This window comes from Panthera leo, chromosome A2, assembly GCF_018350215.1.
Source record: "Panthera leo isolate Ple1 chromosome A2, P.leo_Ple1_pat1.1, whole genome shotgun sequence".
Lineage (NCBI taxonomy): Eukaryota > Metazoa > Chordata > Mammalia > Carnivora > Felidae > Panthera > Panthera leo.
Window position 1 is genome coordinate 57,878,928 of NC_056680.1, and position 18,874 is coordinate 57,897,801.

The 18,874-nt window shown below is 51.3% G+C and overlaps 1 protein-coding gene across 7 annotated transcripts in view; it reads left to right on the forward strand.

Moving 5' to 3' along the window:
* The window catches only part of MGLL (monoglyceride lipase), a 245,416-nt gene that overhangs the window by 154,450 nt on the left and 72,092 nt on the right, over positions 1–18,874 (forward strand). For all 7 annotated transcript variants that reach the window (XM_042912516.1, XM_042912481.1, XM_042912492.1 and 4 more), the window contains one exon: positions 17,004–17,110. In XM_042912516.1, the coding sequence (XP_042768450.1) occupies positions 17,004–17,110 (107 nt within the window). The remainder of the gene's footprint in view (positions 1–17,003; positions 17,111–18,874) is intronic.

Here is an 18,874-nt window from a genome sequence, read left to right on the forward strand (position 1 = left end):
CATGCTTCATGAGGTCCTGAGAATGCACTGGGAGAACACGGAGGCCACAGACCCCAGGAAGCTGGGCAGGTGGCTCTGCCCGTCCCTCCCAGTCCTTGCTTCCTTGTGGGGGTTGGGGTGCTCTTTCGTCCTGACCCTTGTTATCTGCGGTCCTGCTTCGGAACTGCTCCTGCCTCCTGTGGATCTGCCCCAGATGACTCCCAGGTGCTTCCCGTCTTGGCCACATGGTCCATGGCCTCAGCTCACTGTAGGGACCCTGACCACCTCACCCTCACCGGGGCCCCGGTGGCTGGAAGGCAGAGCCTGGTGGGACAGGAAACTTTGGCAGAGTGAAGCAGCTGGGGCGGGGTGGGGTCACGGGAGGGGCTGGCAAGGTGAGGGCTGAATGGAGGAGTCGGTTGTGGGAGCAGAGCAGTGATGACTTTTAGCTGCAAACACAATAGAAGGCTGGGGTTTGTGCCAGCACAGATTTGAGTGGGAGAGGCTGGGGGCAGGGTGTCAAGCTAGAGGCTGCTGCAACCATCCAGGTCTGGGGCAGTAAGGGCGGGGGTGGTAACAGAGGGAATGGAGAGAACAGAGAGGAGAGGGGGGCTCTCGGGAGGAGTCTGAGGGAGTTGGTCTTGGGACTCGGTGTCCGGGGGGCCAGCTGCTGGAGCCACAGGCATGGTCACAGAAGTGAGAAAGAGGCAGGAGTCCAAACTGGGCCCTCGGAACCAGAGGGGACCCAGGACTTGGAGCTCAGAGCTGGAGGGGGCGCCCACAGAGATGACCTGCTTGTACGTCATTCCAGGAATTCACCTTGGTAAGGAATCCAGACCTGTATTTTTATCTAAATCCAAACTTTCTTTCACCCTATGTCCAAACTCCCCTGTACTAGAAGAATAAGTTTTTCTCTAAACCTGATGAAATCCATTGGCAAACATAACCTAAGTAGCCATTCTGTGCCAGGTGCTGTTTTGCACAATGTACACAAGGGAAATTTAGGAAGACTGTCATTGACTGGCAGAAACAATAAGGAAACAGGTTTTCCAGCCCAGGGTGGTCAGGGAGTGTGACACAGCTAAGCCCAGCGCTGTGGGAACCCAGCAAGATGTGTGACTAATTCCGGCTCAGGGAACTTGAAAGGATGCTGTTACCCAGAAGGGCCCATCTGAACTGGGTGTTGCAGAGTGAACAGGAGCTCACCGGCAGAGAGGAGGGAGAGGGTACTCCATAATGCATGTGGTCACAGTGGTGCAAGGCAGCTCAGCACAGAAGGCTCATGATGTGCCAGACGCGCTCACACCCATCAGTAATCAAACAGGAATTAAAACCACAACAATATACCATTTCACACCCATTGAACTGGCAAATCTGAAGTCTGACATCACCAAGCAGTGGTGAGGAGGCGAGCAGAGAAATGTTCATACCTGTAAGGAAGAATGTAAACTGGTCCCACCTCTCTGGAAAACAGTTTGTCATCACCTGGTAGAACTGAACATCTTCATGCCTTATCCGGGGACTATTACTAGATAGACACGCTAGAGACACTCTTGCCCACGAGCGCCCAGAGACATGCAAGAATGGCAACGTGACTCGTAACATGCCCAAACTGGAAACAATCCAAATGCCCCTCCATAAGAGGCTGGATGAGCGCATTATAAAATATCCTTATGGTGGAATCCTGTACAGTAGTGAAAGATGACCCTGCAGCTACACATATCCGTGTGGGTGAGCTCCCAAGGCATACGGAATAAAAGAAACAATCAAGACCCAGAAAAAAATGTCAGGATGAGTCTGTTCACACACAAGTTCAACACAGGCCAAACTAAACAGACCACTGTTTCCCTCCATACAAAAGTGGTTAAACTGTGAAGAAAAGCAGGGGCGCCTGGGCAGCTGAGTGGGTTGAGCATCCGACTTCGGCTCAGGTCATGATCTCACGGTTTGTGGGTTTGAGCCCCGCGTCGGGCTCTGTGCTGACAGTTCAGAGCCTGGAGCCTGCTTCGGATTCTGTGTCTCCCTCTCTGTCTGCCCCTCCCCCACTTTCACTCTGTCTCTCTCTCCCTCAAAAATAAATAAACGTTAAAAGAATTTTTTTAACTGTGAAGAAAAGCAAAGCAGTGATTATCCCAGGAGTCAGGACAAGCAGTGACTTGTGGAGGGAGAAAAAGGTATACGTGTGCTTCCGTAATGCCAGTGATGTCCTGTACATGCATTGTCCATTTTTGTTATGATTATTAACCTGCATGTGTAGATTCGCAATGAGAAGTCACACAGCCTTGCTGACCTGGCAACACTGACCTTGGTGTAATGGGTATAGGGGCTGGGTTGAGGCTGGAGACCAGGGTTGGAGACACATGGAGAAGGCTCTCCGGGGCAATATAAACAATAGGATGTTGTGTTGTTTTTGATTTTACGTTGTTTTCCTCATCTGGAATATTTTAGAATATCAGTGATATTCAGAATATACAACACCTTGGGTGTCTAAATAAGGAGTTGCAGGTAGCCATAATGAAAGGATGTTCTGGGTCTCCATCTTTTTGCCCTGGATTTCTGCTTTCTGAGGCCTTCCAGCTCGGAAAATAGGCTGTGTGCAGAGGAAGTCTAGACTGTTCATCAAAACATCTCGAGGAAATGTTGTTTAGGAGAGATGGTGCTCTTGTCCGTCGGGGGACATTTTTCTTTGCCTATAAAAAGTAAGCTTGACTGTGGGCCTAGGAGGAGACTTGGCCTTGTTCTGCTCCCCCCCCAGGGCTGCTCAGGACACCCACAGGAGTGAGAGGAGCCGGCAAAGGAGAGGTTGGCAGGGAACGAATGTCCCAGAGGCTGAGTGGAGAGCAGTCCTGGGACACATCCTCTGCAGAGAAGAAGGAGGACAGTGGGGATGGGGGGCGGTGTTGACATGGTCATGTAGCCCACAGCCCATGACGCACCAGTGACGGAGTGATGTCACATGCTTCTCTCTGCCAACCCTGACTGCAGACTCACCAGTTGCTCACGGGCTCCCATGAGGCTCTGCAGAGTGAGGAAGGCATTGCCTTCCAGAACCTCTGGGCTTAGCAGGCCGGATGAGGCAGGTATCTGGCTGGCCCAGGGAGGGGAATGCGCTAAGTGCCCAAAGAGAGATGTTAGTGGTATGATAAATCAGGTGTTAAAATGCATCAAACTATTTATCCCCCTCTGTTTCAAGCTGGTTGATGGTGGATTTGCTTGTGCACATTTATATGGAAATGCATCGTTGCTGTGGCTTGTAATTTTCTAGTTGAATAACTTCAGGGCAGGCCCACTTTGGAATTTAATTATCCTTACACTGGGAAGGCTTTATGGCTTTGCTAAGGCTTTACTGCTCAGAAGACCAGATGACTCCAGGCATCTTGTGATACTTATCAAGGAGCACCAATGGCTTCAGTATGTTGCTATTTTGAGAGTTGTTTGATAACGTTCTTTTATGGCCCAGGAGTCAAGATGGACCGGCCTTAAACTAAATTCTGCCCAGTCACTATGGTGCCGCAGGGGAGTCTCTTGTCTGCTGGACACCTGACTAGAACTTTTAAAGCCAGACCCTTATTTGGGCAACCCGGATGCATCGCTCCGCAGTGCTCTACATGGAAGGCCCAAGCTACATGTGAAAGAGTCAACTACTGATTCATGGAATGCAAGAGGCTGGATGCTCCAAGTAGTGATGACATCATCCTAGGGGGGAAATTGGGGGTTTAAGCTACACAGAACTAGCCTTCTCAAAACCAGGGCCCTGTGGGGAATATAGTATGTGGCCGTCCAGAGTGGGGTAACTGCCGAAGGCTTACAGGCTGCCTGGGGATCAGAAGAGTAGGGAGCTGTGATTTATTAGTAATGTCTGCTCTGGACTCAGGAAGGGAATAGGGGTCCAAGTGCTATGTGTTTTTCACCTCATCACTTCTTAGATACCTCTCAGGTGCTGGGCCCTGTGCTGGGGGCTTTCTCAGATGTCCCCCCCCCACCCCCCCGCCATTCACTCTCAGAGTGACTTGGAAGGAAGTGGCAATGTTCTTCCTGGGGCAGCTGTTCATGGAAAGATGTTAAGGAATCAAAGGCAGGATCCAAAATGAAACATGCAGTGTGATTACAATAAGTTATAATTACAATTGAAAATCGTAGCTGTTAATTTATGATGAAACACCATCAGTAATGACAAGCAAAGTTTAATATATATGGAGAGAAAGAACCCAAAAGGAAGCAGAATGTTCATACTGGTTATCACTGCGTAGTGAGGTTATGGATGGATTTTATTTTCCTTTAGGCTTATCTGTATTTTTCCATTTTTTAGAATGACCCACATTCCTTTTCTGAGCATACATAAATTATGTGTGTGGGTGTGGGTGTGTGCATTTGAAAATGTTATATATAGAGAAAGGTTTGGTGGCATGCATTTGTCACTTCATGAATTCACCAGGCATATCAATTATTCCCTCCCAATGTATTTCTTAGTAGCTACTTAGAGTAACCCTAAACCTTTTGCTTCATCTGGACTGAAATATTTGGGCGAGAACCTTCACAATCACCCCCCAATTTCTAACGCTGAACAAATCCTGACATTTGGAAAATGTGGCCAAAAGATGAAAAGTCACCAAGAGAGCCAAAATACGTAGCAGCCCTGAAGAAGGGCATCCTTCGAAGGAGTCACAGACACAGTCATCTTAGGAGGTAGTATTGCTACAAGAACTTTAGAAACTTGCTAATGACTTCCAGCATGATCCAGGAAGACTTGGCTTCTGTAAACTAAGAATGGACATTTTCGAAGAAGGAATCAACGGATATCTGAAAAGACTCCATGGGGTCTAGAACTCTGAGCTTTTCCAGTCGGCGGGGGTTGTTGGAGGAGGCACGTAGCCTAGCACCTGGCACAGAGACACTCAAAATATGTTGTTATAATTTTTTCAAGTTTTATTGAAATTCGGGTAGTCAACATACAGTGTAATATTAGTTTCAGGTGTACAATATAGTGATTCATCATTTCCATACATCACCCGGTGCTCATCACAAGTATACTCCTGAATCCCCATCACCTATTTTCACCCATCCCCCCACCCACTTGTTGCAGTTTTTAAAATAAAATTATAGTTATAACAGACACACACACGTTATCTGTTTTTGAAATGATTTAGTAACTTTGGCTCATTAGGAACCCCGCTGAGTGGGGTTTTTGAAACCCTCTAGTCTGTGCAAATCTGCCAAGCCACGGTCTTCTTTCCTTGTCTGTAGACACAGGCGGGTTGCAGACCGAGCCCAGACCGTGGCAGTGAGAGCTGCCGCGCCAGCCAGGGTCCGAGGTGGCTGCTGTCCTGCCCCGTGCCTGGTTCCACTCTGATTGCTTCGTTTCCCTGAGGGAACCATTGTGCTTAGCATGTTGGAGCCGTTTCATCTGGCTTGCAGCTGAGGGAGTGGAGAATGCCTTCAGACTTTGGTAGGCTGATGGTCATCACTGCTCCAAGTAAAACTGTTTCAGGTACGACCCCCGGGTGGATTAAGTTCCCATCCATTTCTGACACAGGTGTGCCTGCCTGATGTGAATCTGAGATATAAAAAACCCAAATGCACAGACCAGAAAACCAGCAGGGGACCCGGCACATAACTAAATGGCTGTCTGGAACATTCTTTGAAAGTGCAAGCCTCCTTTGCGTGTTCTCAAACAACTTGACTCGTATAACCCTGACGTGCACGTAAGGGGGAAAGGAAGGCTCAAAGAAGGCACCAGCATTTAGGCAGGTGCAATGCTAGAGATTCTGAGAACATTGTCATTTAAACTTCAAAACTCCTGTGCACGGCATGGATTATTCTTCTTCCTTTACAAGTAAGGCCCTCGAGGCAAAGAGTGACTTTCTCAAAGACCAAAGGTAGGGTTTGGCCCATGCCGGTATTGAAATGCCCTGGTTCTGGGTCCTGGGAGGAGGCTGGGCGTGGGATAGTCAAGGAGCTCATTTGACAGCATAACATATATAAAGTGCTCAGCTCCACAAATAAGAATTTCTCTGCTTTCGCGGGATAGCTAAGCGACACGCGGTTTCAATACAAACACAAAAATAACCAAATGTCACTGCATGGAATAGCCAGGATGTGAAGTTTGAACTGTGGCTGGGCTGTGGCTACTGTGGAGGCTGCAGATTCTTCGCAGAGCGCTTTAAAAGAGGGTGCATAGACAAAAAAAAGAAAAAAAGGAAGATGGGGGAGGGGTGCCTCTCTAGTTCCTGGGGCAGGTGGGGCACAGTATGACCTTACAGACTCTTGTAGGATTCTGATCTTTTCAACGGTCCACAAGCAAGCTCCTGATGGGAGGTGGAGCTCAGAACATGGCGAACGTGGGAGTAAAGCTGAGTGGCCTCCACTTTTGCCTATCTTCTGTCTCTGGGAGCATTTTGGTATTGAGAGGGCATGCTTTATCGAAAAGGAGAGGACGACAGGCCAGGTGCTCAGCCAGCCAACCCTAAGTGTGTACTTCGGGGACCCCGGCAGGGCTTTCCAGTGGGGAAGGGAAGAGTGGGTGGCATGGAGGCCCAGGGCCTGAGTCACATCAGAGCGGGTAGCAGTGTTCTCGCCCCCATAGTGGGCCTCAGGGGTAAGTGGGGCGTGAGGGAGCACTTACAGGAGGAGTGCAGGCTTGAGACCCATATCACACAGGAAACGGGCTGTCAGACCAAAGTGGGGCAGAGTAGGGGCACTGAACCAGAGAACGAGGCATTCAGTCGGGAGTGGAGTGGGGAGGCTGTGCTGCGGGCCACGGGGAGGTGAGAGTTGTTCCCACTCTGACCTCCCTTCATGAAGCAGTGGAACTGTCTTATTCATGGGATCCTTAGATGAATTGACACGTAGCTGGTCTAGCAGGTCATTGATGAATGAATGAATGACTCAGTGCATTTATTTCAGGGTTGAAAAAATAGAAGCAGATCTCCGGCAGGTAATCTCCAGCCAGTCTTGCCGTTTCGGGGCGGGGGGGTTACTAATGTCCTCTGTGGAGGCCTCTTCAAACACAAGCCATTCATAGCCCATCGCCCCTTAAGAACACAAAGAGCACCCCATTTCCCTCGGAATGTAAATCCCGGGTAAGAAAGAGTGTCCTCCAATCAAATTTTCCTCCCTTGCACATCGCCATTTAACACCTCCGTGCTTATTCCCTAATTTGTAAAATGGCGTGGAATAGTAAGTACCGATTAGATCACTCGTGGTGAGTTAATACCATGAGCTCACGTGGACGGCCGGGGCTATTGACCTGATCCTCAGGACCCTGGGAAGTAGGCTCTGTTGTTGGCGCCCATTTCACAGATGAGGAGACTGAGACTGAGAGAGGCTGAGTCCCTTGTCTGAGGCCTGTGGGGCTAGTGAGGGCCAGACTCAGGAGCCAAGTCCAGAGAGTGACTCCCAGGCTCCAGCCCACCTCACGCTGCCTCTTCATGTATATCCGTTAGCACTGCTGTTGCTAATCAGGGGGAGACTGGCTTTATCTTCTTTCTGTGATCTGTACTGAATGTCTTCTCTGCTTAGACAAGCTCTTCTGTTTCAGTGTTATGATAATTAAATAAATAAATAAATAAATAAATAAATAAATAAATGACATTTGGGGCTTCAGCAGCATTTGAGGTAAATACACTTGACACAGAGCTATTCTGGGTTTGGGGTTGTGAACGTTTCAAAAGGTATATTAAGTGAAAAAATTCTTTTTTTTTTAAGTTTATTGTTGAGAGAGAAAGAGACAGAGCGTGAGAAGGGGAGGGGCAGAGACAGAGGGAGATACAGAATCTGAAGCAGGCTCCAGGCTCTGAGCTGTCAGCACAGAGTGGGGCTCGAACCCATGAACCATGAGATCATGACCTGAGCCGAAGTCGGATGCTTAGCCAACTGAGCCACCTAGGCGCCCCTTAAATGAAAAAATTCTTAAGGAAACTTTCTCTGTGGTCTTTTAAAAAGTGTTATAATTTCATTTTCTCCTTGGAAAATACCTCTATGGAAGATCCGCCTTTAAAAAAAATAAATAACTAGGATGGGGCTGGGTTTCAGAGATGAGTAATCTAATTCCCACTGCATTCCTGAATCTTGAATTTGCCTTCCAGCCTTAGGTATGTCCCTCTGGCTTGTCACATCCTAGCGCAGAAACCTTCAGTGCCTCCAAGTCCCTGGAGGATGTAATCAAGTTCTATTCCTGCATCTGGGGCCCCCTGCAGTGTGACTACTGTCCCCACTCTGTTGAGCTTTGCTCCTGCCGCTCCTTCCTCTGGGCCACCCCCTTCCTTGGAGTGTCGGAGTCTGCCTGGGCACCCTGGTACCTCTAATGGGTCCTCTATCACCTTGAATGCCCAGTTCAGGTCCTTCTTACCTGTCTTCATTCTCCTGTTCCTTTGGGCCAAGAGCAGTCCCGGGCGCTTGATTGAAGTCTGTATATCCATTGCAGACAACAGAAACCTTCTTAGCAGGGCAAGGTGAAAGGGAATTTACTAGGGGGAATCTGGCGCTTTCAAAATAGTTGGAGGGGCTGCAGGAGTGGTCTGTAGGCCTCCAGGAATGCCCCCCTGACTGTCCCAGCCCACGTTTGTGTCTGCCTTCTCAGAGCCCCTTCCTTCACTTATTCATTCATTCACTTATTCATTCATTCATTCATTCATTCATTCATGGAACAGAGGCCATCCTAGCTTCTAGGGACAAGACACAGGATGAATCAATAAAACATGGTCCTTGTCCTCAAAGAACTCATGGTCTACTCACACTAGATGCTGATGGATAAAAGAGATGTGAACAGAGTGTTATTAGGATCTCAGGAGGGAGCTACTAACTCAGCCTGGGGAGGTGGGGGGCGCCAGGAAAGGTTTCCGAGTTCATAGAGAGCAAGAATGGAACTTGAGCCAGACCACGGGCATGGGCAAAGATGGCCAGCTAAAGAACAAGATGTCCTTCTTTGATTGGTGGACAGGCTGGGGCAGGAGGCCAGAGGGATAAGCTGGTCAGGGCGAGGAGCCTCTGGGGACTGCCTGACCGTGCACTGTGACATGACTGCGCAGCATCTTCCTCTTGTTATGCAATCACACAGTGGTCAAGAATGTGCACTTGAGAGCCAGCCTGGCTATGCTCAGGTTCTGCTGAGTTCTCAACCTCCTGGCTGTGTGACCTCAGGCAAGCTGTTTAGCCTCTCTGGGCCTGACTTTTCTCATTAGAAAAATGGAGAAAACAGCCGTACCCGCCTCATGGGGTTGTTGTGAGGGTTAAAATGAGTTAGCGCATAACACACTTAGGCCCATATCTAGCCAAAGTAAATATCAGCTGTCAGCACTGGCTATTATGTAATGCCTGACTGTGCACCAAGCATCCTGCCGGGTTCTTTTCCATAAATTCTCTCAATCAACCCTCACAAAGACCCCGTGAGCTAGGCGTTATTGATCTGTTTTACAAATAAGAGGTCTATTTCTAGCTCCCCCTATGAAATTTTAGACCCCTTCGCGGGTTTTGTTCTATTCCCGTCCCCGCCGCACACTATTTGTGCTGCGGGAGCCCTGCCAGAGACGGAGGGGAACAAAGTCATCCTGGCACTGTGGAATAGCAGGGGAAACAGTTACATTTGGATTCCAGCAGGGCCTGTCAGGATTCTGCTTTAGTTATAGGAAAGGGGTCCAGCTCAGCCTCTCAGTCCCACTCACAGGCCTGATGACAAACGTGCCGGGTGAATTTTTTTTTAAAGTCAGAAAATTTGGCAGTAGGGAGTTTGGTGGATGTGGATGATGGAATGAGCCACCCGGGTGCCTGAGTGGGATGCCTTGGGGATAAGCGAGAACTTACAGCAGGCGCTGCCCCCAGAACAGGCCAGCAGGTGCCCTCCCCCCACTTCCCTTGAGGGCATCATGAGGGTCTGTGGGGCTAGCATCCTTCCCTCCCTGGGTCGGATGCCCCCACCTTGCCATCTGAGCTGCTGCCTGGTGGTAGGAACGTCCACGGTGCTCACCCGACAAACGGGTTTCCTCCCACAAATCCTGGGCTTCCGGAATTTTCCTATGTCTTCAGTTGGGCATTCAGCTCTTCCTTTAATGAAGCTTGCCGTTGCTTTGGAGAGGGCAGGCAGGAAAGAGCCTAATGTTTTCTACTCGGCACCAGACTATGCTAAGTGCTTTAGGTGGGTTCATTTCTACCTCCTGACAACCTTGTGCGGGAGGTGTTGTGACCTCCCCTGCAGGTGTGCCCTTAGAGGGGAAGCGGTCCCAGCCAAGTCCACGGTCCTGTACGTAACAGATGGGGGCATCCTTCGTAGAGGTGAATGCTTTTACTCTAGCACCGGGCCCTCTCTTTCAAGCCATTGGTGGCTGCAGGCCTGTTTCCCCCTACCTCCAACCTTTCAGGGGTCCCTACACAGTGTGGGCCCGTGAATAGGCCTCACCTGCTCACTCTGCCTCTGAGCAGGCAGAGTGGATGGCTGGAAAGGCAGAGGCCTCACCTTTGGACTGCAGAGCCCTTCAGCACACCTGCACGTACTCTCTCATTTCATCTCAAAACCCCAGGGCAGAGGTGCCGTGTCCCCATTACACAGGTGGAGAAACTGAGGCCCGCACCCATCCAGGAGCCAGTTTCTGGGAGCACTGGAGTGTAAAGCCAGGGCTCTAGACCGCAGGTGGACCATCTGTGCCAGCAGAGGAAACAGCTTCATGGCAGGCAGTTACAGAGTGCCAGGAAGACCCAAAGCTTCCAGACACATTTGGTCATTTATGTGACACTGCTCTCTGGGGTTGGAGGTGTCGGGAGTATCCCCATTTGACAGGTGAGCAAACCGAGACCTAGAAAGTTGAGTCACTGAAACAATGAACAAGCAAAGGAATAAAGGGAGAAACAGTTTTTTGATCGAGGGGACATTCCACTTTGTCGGGCCTGGGCATGGTCACACCAGCCCCGGTTTATAAATTCTGAGAAGTTCTGCGGCATTGTTCATCTCAAGGGCTGCATATGCTTTACTGGGAGCTGCCCCACCTCCCAGGGCTGGATGCCAGGCAGGCCATCTGCTCCTGGGGCTGGGCCTCCCCCTCTGACAGTCATTGCCTTCTCCCGGAACGACTGTCTCCCAATGGGCTGCAGCCATTAAAGAAGTTCCAGGAAAAAGATCTTCGCCAGCCTCTTCTGCAACCTAATTTCTGCCGCCGTGGGTATTGCCTTGTCTGCATAAATGGCCCTGCTAATTTTCTGCTGCTGTTCTCTGTGGAGGTTGCAGAATGCCAGGGGAGGGTGGGGAGCGAGGGAACCGCTTTGCCCGGCACCTGCTGAGAGCCCAGCCTGCAGGTTCCTTGACAGACATCATCCCTCATCTCTCCCTCCGTTCTCCACAGCGGCCCTGGAAGCTTCAAAAAGTCAGATCCATTCGCGGCTCTGCTCTGAGCCATCCTCTGTAAGGAGAAACCCCTCCCGTTCCTTGCTCCTGGGACCCTACAGGCTCTGGCTGCCTCCCTTCTCAGAGTTGATCTCAGGCCCCTGGCCCTGCAATCAGGGTTCTAGATGCTGAGACCTTCTTTTTGCGCCTGGGATCCATTGCACACCTGTGTTGCCCTGGGCAGGACCACGCCCTTTGATGCCTCCCATCCATCCACACCCCTGACTTCTCTCTTTCTCAGCCATCAGTTCTCAGCTTAAACACTGAAAGAGCCCTTCCGGGTCACTCCCTCCTGTCCAAATAAGGCTCCCTGTGGTCCCTTCTCTCTGTGTCCAAGGCACTTGTCACAGTACACGCCCGCAGGTGTATCCTCTGCGGCGCGTCTGTCTGTCTTTCTCGCCGGACTGTGAGCTGTGTGAGGGCAGGGACAATGCTGTTTCTCCCTCTGTGGGTCCCCGGCGCCTGGCACTTGATAAGCTGTGAGTCAGTACTCCTGGACGCCCTCAGTCAAGTTGCTGCCACCCTGCAAGTGTGGGCTGGGAGCCAGTGGGTGGCTTGTGTGGGGCCACGCGTGGTGACGCCGGAACTCGAACCCGGTCATCCTGGCTTCATTGTGTCCTGTTGACAGCCTCCCAGCAGCCTTGGTGTTTATTTCACCACATCTCGGTTCCTTACTGCTGGCTGCGTTCAGAGCAGAAATATAATCACAACAGCTTGTGAAACCCCAGACAAGAAGTTCCAAGTGGAGGTCAGCATCCAGCGGTGAGAGGGGGCACTCCATCAGACAGTCTCGGGCTGGGGGTTTCCCTTCCCCCAGAGACACAAAGCCTAAATGCACACGGCTGGGGGTGTGGCTGGGGGTGTCCAGGGAGACAAGGTGGGGGTGCTGCGAGGGGTGGGACCTGGGGGCGGGCCAGTGACAGGGGAGCAGATGAGCAGACAGTGGCCACACGTACAGCAGGTATGTGGGGGTGTGGGGGGAGGAAGGTCTGACAAGGGGAGCAGGTGTGACCTGACAGGTGAGGTGGACGAAGCAGTGGAAAACCCGAGGCCAGGAAAACCTGGCTTCCCAAGGCCCCTGCCCCTGGGCCTGAACTCCGACTTGGGGGGCTGCAGGGGGCGGAGGGATCCAGACCACAGGGGTCCTCCGATCTGTCAACAAATCCGTACTAAGCTCCTGCTGCGCACCAGCATTTTCCCTGGCTGAGGATACAGCAGTGAGCAATGTAGACGACACCCCTGTCTTCGTGGAACACATTCCAGCTGGGTGGGTGGGTGGGGGCAGAAGGGAACCTGGTGGTGGACAAGTGGTTTTGGACAGTCACAAGTCTCAAGGGACTCTTTCCACTGCAGTGGTCACAGAAGGCCTGAGGTCCACACGGCAGTGCAAGCCATTGTGCACAGATCGGGAGGGGTCCCCAGGAGATGCCTCAGCAGGGGCAGAGGCTCTGAGGTGGGAGTGGGCTTGCTAGTGGTTTGCGTGCCCTTCAAGTCTGTGTTCGGTGACGGCACGTTAACCTGAAGTCAGCCATGAGAGAGCGTTTACACTGTGGAAACTGGCAAACCGGGACCCCCCACCCCAGTTGTTAAACATTTAGCAGCGCACCCCAGTTGGCATGTCTGAGCGTTGGAAAGGAGGCCACAGGCAGAGGGGAGGGGGGGAGGTGAGGATGTCATCACAGAGGCAATAGCTTTGTTCTCTTGCAGCCAGAAGTCTCTGAAGGGTTTAAGGCAGAGGAGTAATGTGATTTGATTTTCACTTTGCCAGACAGATCCTACAGAACAAAGACTCGGGTCCAGGGAACAAGTAGGTGTGGGGAGGGGGAGGGGAGACCCAATTATCAGAACTGGGGCCCAGGCAAGAGCTGAATGCATAAACTAAGCAGAACCCCACTTACCACGGGGGCAGCTGAAGACCAGAAAGAGGCCACTTGTCCAAACGTGTGTCTGCTGAGATGGCTGGTCTGGTTCAGGGATGCGGGGGTGGGCGGGTGGGCGGGGAGGGGGCTAAGCCTGCAGGTGCTGCCTCATCCATGCAGACAAGGACGGAAGAAGCCTCTGCTCCCTGCAGTAGGTCAGTTCACTTTGTTTCCAAAGGAAAGGCAGCAGCAAACTCTGACAGCCTGTATATCTCTACAGATAGAACATGTGGTTTACCCGGCATGTTCCCTGGGCAGATAAGTGGCTCCAAAGTGGCTGTAAGCCTCCAGGCCATTAGCTGCATTCTTGCCACTGGCTGAGCAGTACGGTTGCCCAAGCCGTGCACTGTGATGACTGGAGGTGCTTCTGCATGTCAGAACCACCAGGGAGCTTTTCCTGCCCCAGACCAGTTAAACCCAGAGGTTCTCTGGGGGCAGAACCTAGCCTCCGCATTTTTTAAAGCACTCCAGGTGACTTCAAGCTGTAGGCAAAGTTGAGAACCACTGGATTAGAAGAAGTTTCTGTAGAGTCAGAGGCCAAGTACTTTTCCACATCATATCTCAGAGGTAGACTATTAACAAGCAATCCCAGGCAAAATGACAGTGCCTTATGCCACTGCTTTGGGTGCTAAGGGAAACCCTGAAGGCCTCTGCCACCAAGCCGGCCCTGACTGCAGTTGTGGGGGCGGGGGGTGGCTGACCCAGCTCGATCGCTTGTTCGTCTGCATTAACTGTGGTCTGAATTAATACAGCAGCTGCCACATCCCCAAAGGATGTGAAAGTGCTTGTGTCATCCCTTCTGGAAGCCCTTCTGCAGATGGGAGAGGACTATTTAGAGGTTCCGGCCATGCCCCTCAGTAGCTGAGGGGAAACCCCCCAGCCGACCCCAGAAGCGTCAGCTGGACAGGTGTAATCCGCCCAGAGTAATGTCTGATCAAGAGCAGGTGGCCAGATGTTCCGAGGAGCAACGGAGATGGTGTGAAATGTTTCTCTTACATTTTTAGGAAACGGGCAGAGAGGACAGATGCCAAAGGCAGATGAGGTTAACGCTGGTATTTTGCACATTGTTCAAAGAATAAAACGTGTAGCCTGGTGAAATAAGCCCGTGCACTTCTGCCCCTGCACAACCTGGCGAGTGGAGCTGTCGAAAGAAACGGGCTTTTGAGTGAGGTGTTCATTCCCTTAACATACATCTGCCTGCCCCTCTTCAGTGCCACCGGGGTCTGGGCTACAGCACTGGTTCCGCCAGAAGAAGGTGGACACGCCTCCTGGACTCTTCAGCCGACCTTGAAGTGGAGGAGAGAGCCAGGAACCAAGAAAGCAAATGAATTGCAAAACAAGGGCAAACTGTGATGTGCAGTTACAAACCAGTGCAAATAATGGCAGAATGTGCTGTGTGGTGAGGAGCCAGTGGGGGTCAGAAAGGCCCAAGGGAGGGAGGCCACCCCAGGTGGGGTGGAGAAGAGGCCTCTTCGAGGTGATGTCTGTGTGAGGAGCAACCAGGGGAGATCTGGGGGCGAGCATTCGGGAGAGGGGACTGGCAAGGCCCCAGGTCCCGAGGCGGGAAGCACCAGGCGCTGCCAAAGAATGACTGCCGGCCCCTCGTGAGGACAGGGAGGTAAGTGGGGGAGGTGGCCATAAGAAGTGTGGAGGCAGGCAAGGGACAGGGTGACTTGTGCTCTGAGCCCGCTGGTGGCTGACCAGTGGGAGACCTGAAAGCCGGAAGTCACGTGCTGTGATCTGTATTTGCTGTGTGACTTGGGCAATAAATTTAACTTCTCTGATTTGCATTCTCAGCTACAAAGAAATCAAAGCCTCAGACGACTGTAAGGGTTAGAAATCTCGTGTGTGGGGTTAACGGAGGAACTGACGTACCGTAAATGCTCGGGAAGATGGCAGCTGTTTTCCCCCCTTCCCCCTTCTCCCCCTCTTCCATCTCTACTCCTCCCCGCCCCACTCCCTCTCCACCGCTCCTCCCCCTCCCTCACTTTTGGCAGAAATTGGATGGGTGTTGCTCACAGCGTTCACTCTTGGCCCGAAGGGGAATCTAGCATCCTATGGGGCTTATGCCAAGAATATGAGTCTTGACAACTGTCTGTTTGAGAATCCAAATGCCCTTTCATCAACCCCCACCATGGCCAGGCCGACTCTGGCTAGTGGAGAAGCTGGGATGAGTCACAGCACGGTCGTGCTAGTGTTTGGGTCCCAGAGTCACCCTGCCACACTGAAGGCTTTCCGGGGTGACGGGGTGCCCAGCCAAGCTCTGCTTCCAGATCCCGGGGCTTCTCCTGCACAGATCATAGGTGCAAAATACAGCCGTTTCTTTCAACACCTCGCAGCCTTCATTCGTTCGTTCAAAACAGCGTTTGCAGAATCTCCACCATGAGCCCCAAAGTGTGCTATCTACTAATGCTAAAAGCAAGGGAGACATGACGTCTTTGCATGTCCTGGAGAAGGTCATAACTGGTGGTGGAGGGAGGCAGAAAGCAGCACCCGTCCTTGCGTTAACAGAGGGATTGCAGGATCCCTGAGGAGAGAGGAGACTTCGCAGAGCCAGTTGGGCGCTGTAAAACCTTTCACAGACGAGGGGAACCTTCAGGCTGGGTCTTGAAGTAAGGGGAGGAGTTTGCCAGACAGATAAGGGGGGAAGAGAATACAAGGCACGCCCATAATACAAATTCCAGCTGCCTGTGGAAGGATGGGTGTTTAAATAAACTATTACACACAAACACGGAGAGCTGTATGTCAGTTAGGGTTCTTCTCCTCACAAGTACAGAAAACCCAGTGACCTACCTCAACAGCATAGCAGAAGGCGGGGATAGGGGAGAATGCTGGTTTCAGGTCGGGCTGGATTCAGGACTCAAGCAACAATATCAGGACGTGGGGTCCCTTCTTTACATGGCTCTCTTCTGTTGGGTTGACTCATCCTCTGTTTTTGCTGGACGACTGGAGCCCCTCGAGGCACACAGCCTCTGTGGCTCACACCTGGCGGGAAGTTGAGGGTGCCTTCTCCTGCCTACCTGGGCCAAAGCTGTAGGGTCCGCTCTGATGGGACCCAGCCAGCTTGGCTTGAGTCACCTGCCTGTCCCCGAGACAGGCCATGTCCTGATTGGTTGAGGTCTGGGTCGCCTGGGCAGCTGGCTTGGAGGAAGCTGCCACGTGCGCTGTGCCCGGTGTGTTGGCATAAAGTAGCTCCTTGACCCTCACGAGCCCTGCTACTCCGCCAAGGGAGATACTGTTTTACAGGCGAGGGAGTGAAGCATCGTGGGATGGGTACTTGGCCGGAGAGTTCACAGGAGAGCCGGAATTTGAGCTCCATTCCATATAGCCCTGAAGCCTAGCATTCTTTTTTAATAAAAAAAAAAAAATTTTAATGTTTATTTATCTTTGAGAGAAAGAAAGCATGAGTGGGGTAGGGCAGAGAGAGAGGGAGACACAGACTCTGAAGCAGGCTCCAAGCTCTAAGCTCCAAGCTCTGTCTGCACAGAGCCCAACACAAGGCTTGAACCCACGAACCTTGAGATCATGGCCTGAGCCGAAGTTGGATGCTTAACCCACTGAGCCACCCAGACACCCCACCCTGAAGCCTAGCATTTTGGAGCAGTGCCCTTTCCCTCATGCATTTAGCTGGAGATTCAATCTCCAGCCCACTGGTGTCACGAAAGCTCTGTGCTCAAGTTCAAGCTGTGCTCAGTGGTCCACCACCTTCCTAACCGGGCTCCCTCTCACCCCCGCAGGGCCCTCATCTTTATGTCCCATGGAGCCGGGGAGCACTGTGGCCGCTATGACGAGCTGGCTCAGATGCTGGTGGGGCTCGAGCTGCTGGTGTTCGCCCACGACCATGGTGAGTACCCCTGGGGGGACAGGGCCCGCGCTGCCGGCCGGTGCCTGACAGTTTGGGAACCCCCTCTCCTATCACCTCTCCTCCTCTGTTATTCTCTTGTGAATCCTGCAGTGACACTGGGAAGAGATGTTCTCCATGAGTGTTTCTGGGTTAAAAAAAAAAAATCATTATGTAAACAAAAAAAAGATGTCTGACCAGCAGTTTCTGTTGAGTCTGGGATTGAATGCAGGCTGATTAGAAATCTCCACTGAAAGAAACCAAAGTCAGAATCTGTTTATATAGGAACTTGCCCCAGGCCAAGGAATCCTGTCTTGCATTTATAAAGCACTTTCGGTACAAAATGGGCCCTGGTCTTCTCCCAAGGGACTTCCGATGGCTGTGATGTAGTCGGTGCAAGTACAGTTCAACCCCAGTTTAACCACAAGACGTTTACAAAGCATTTCAAACCAGGAGAGCAGTCAAAGTCTCAAAGGACACGCAGTCACACACAAGAAAACCCCAAACACACGTGCACGTGCGCACACATGCGTGCACACACATATAAATACACATGCAGGCACATATGCACACACACACACGCACGCACGCACACACACACGTCCCCAGGCCGATTCTTTGATCCTTTGCCCTTAACAAAATCCACCATAACCGTCAAAATGCCGTGTCTATTGCCTAACTCAATATGGCACGCCTTCATCGTTTTTGTGACTTCCCTCATGGCTCGGAAGTCTCCCAGCTTAGCTCTTTCTTTGCCTAACAGTCTTTAAAATGAAGCGTTCCCTGTGACTGAACGTGGTGATTTCTCCACAACTGCGATGTAGAAATCCATTATCCCGGTCCAGATCCAGCAATGCGGCTTCTATTTTATGTGATTTGAAAATAGATAATTAAGTGACATTGCTGAAAAGAGGGAGAGGGGGGCAGTGACAGGGCCCAGGAGTCCTTGCAAAAGGGAGGGAGAGCGTATCAGTACAGAGAGACGCTGAGAAGCTTGCTGGGGCACTTTGTGGATACCAGACTGCAAACGTGGTTTACCAAGAGCCCTTCTTAAGCCATATATGCGCGAGCGTCCTTGTAACTGAGACTGTTGACTGAATTCTTCCTTATTATGGTTGTAATGTTCTTTGGTGCTTTGCAAATGGTCCCAGTAATATTTGTGAGGCTGTTTGAGATGTGATATTTGAGGACTAACCCGATTTTCACGATGGGGACGGTGTCATTATTAACTTTGGCACTTTCCACAGTGTGTGAAGGCCCAAGTTAGGAATGCCTTTCTTCCCGTTGTCTTTGTCTCTGTTAAAATCTGTCGCAACCATCATCTCCATCTTCAAACTGAACAACAGAGGGACATTCTGAAAGCAAAGAATAACTAATTATACCCTGCAAACACTGAACACCTCCAACCAGAGTCTCACGTCTCTGTTGTGAGTCTTGGAGTCAAGTTACCTTCTTACGAGCTCCCCCTTGGCCACATCTGTGGGAGTGAGAACCTGTGGTGCCTGACTTATTTTGCCTGACTGTGGAACTTTGGAAAAAGGCTTCCTTTTCTGAGTAAAAGGAGACGAGAAATAGCCCACCTTTCGATGTCTCCAGAATAGCATCTGGGATTGAGGCATAGCTCTCCGTGGTGTCTAAATATAGTTCAAAACCGGTTGTTTACATTCACCTGTTTTAAGTTCCTTGGTTTATCGGTTTCTTCCAGTGACTCATTGGAAATATCTCCGGCAAGTGCCAAAGGGGAGGTGTTTTATTCAAGAAACGGAC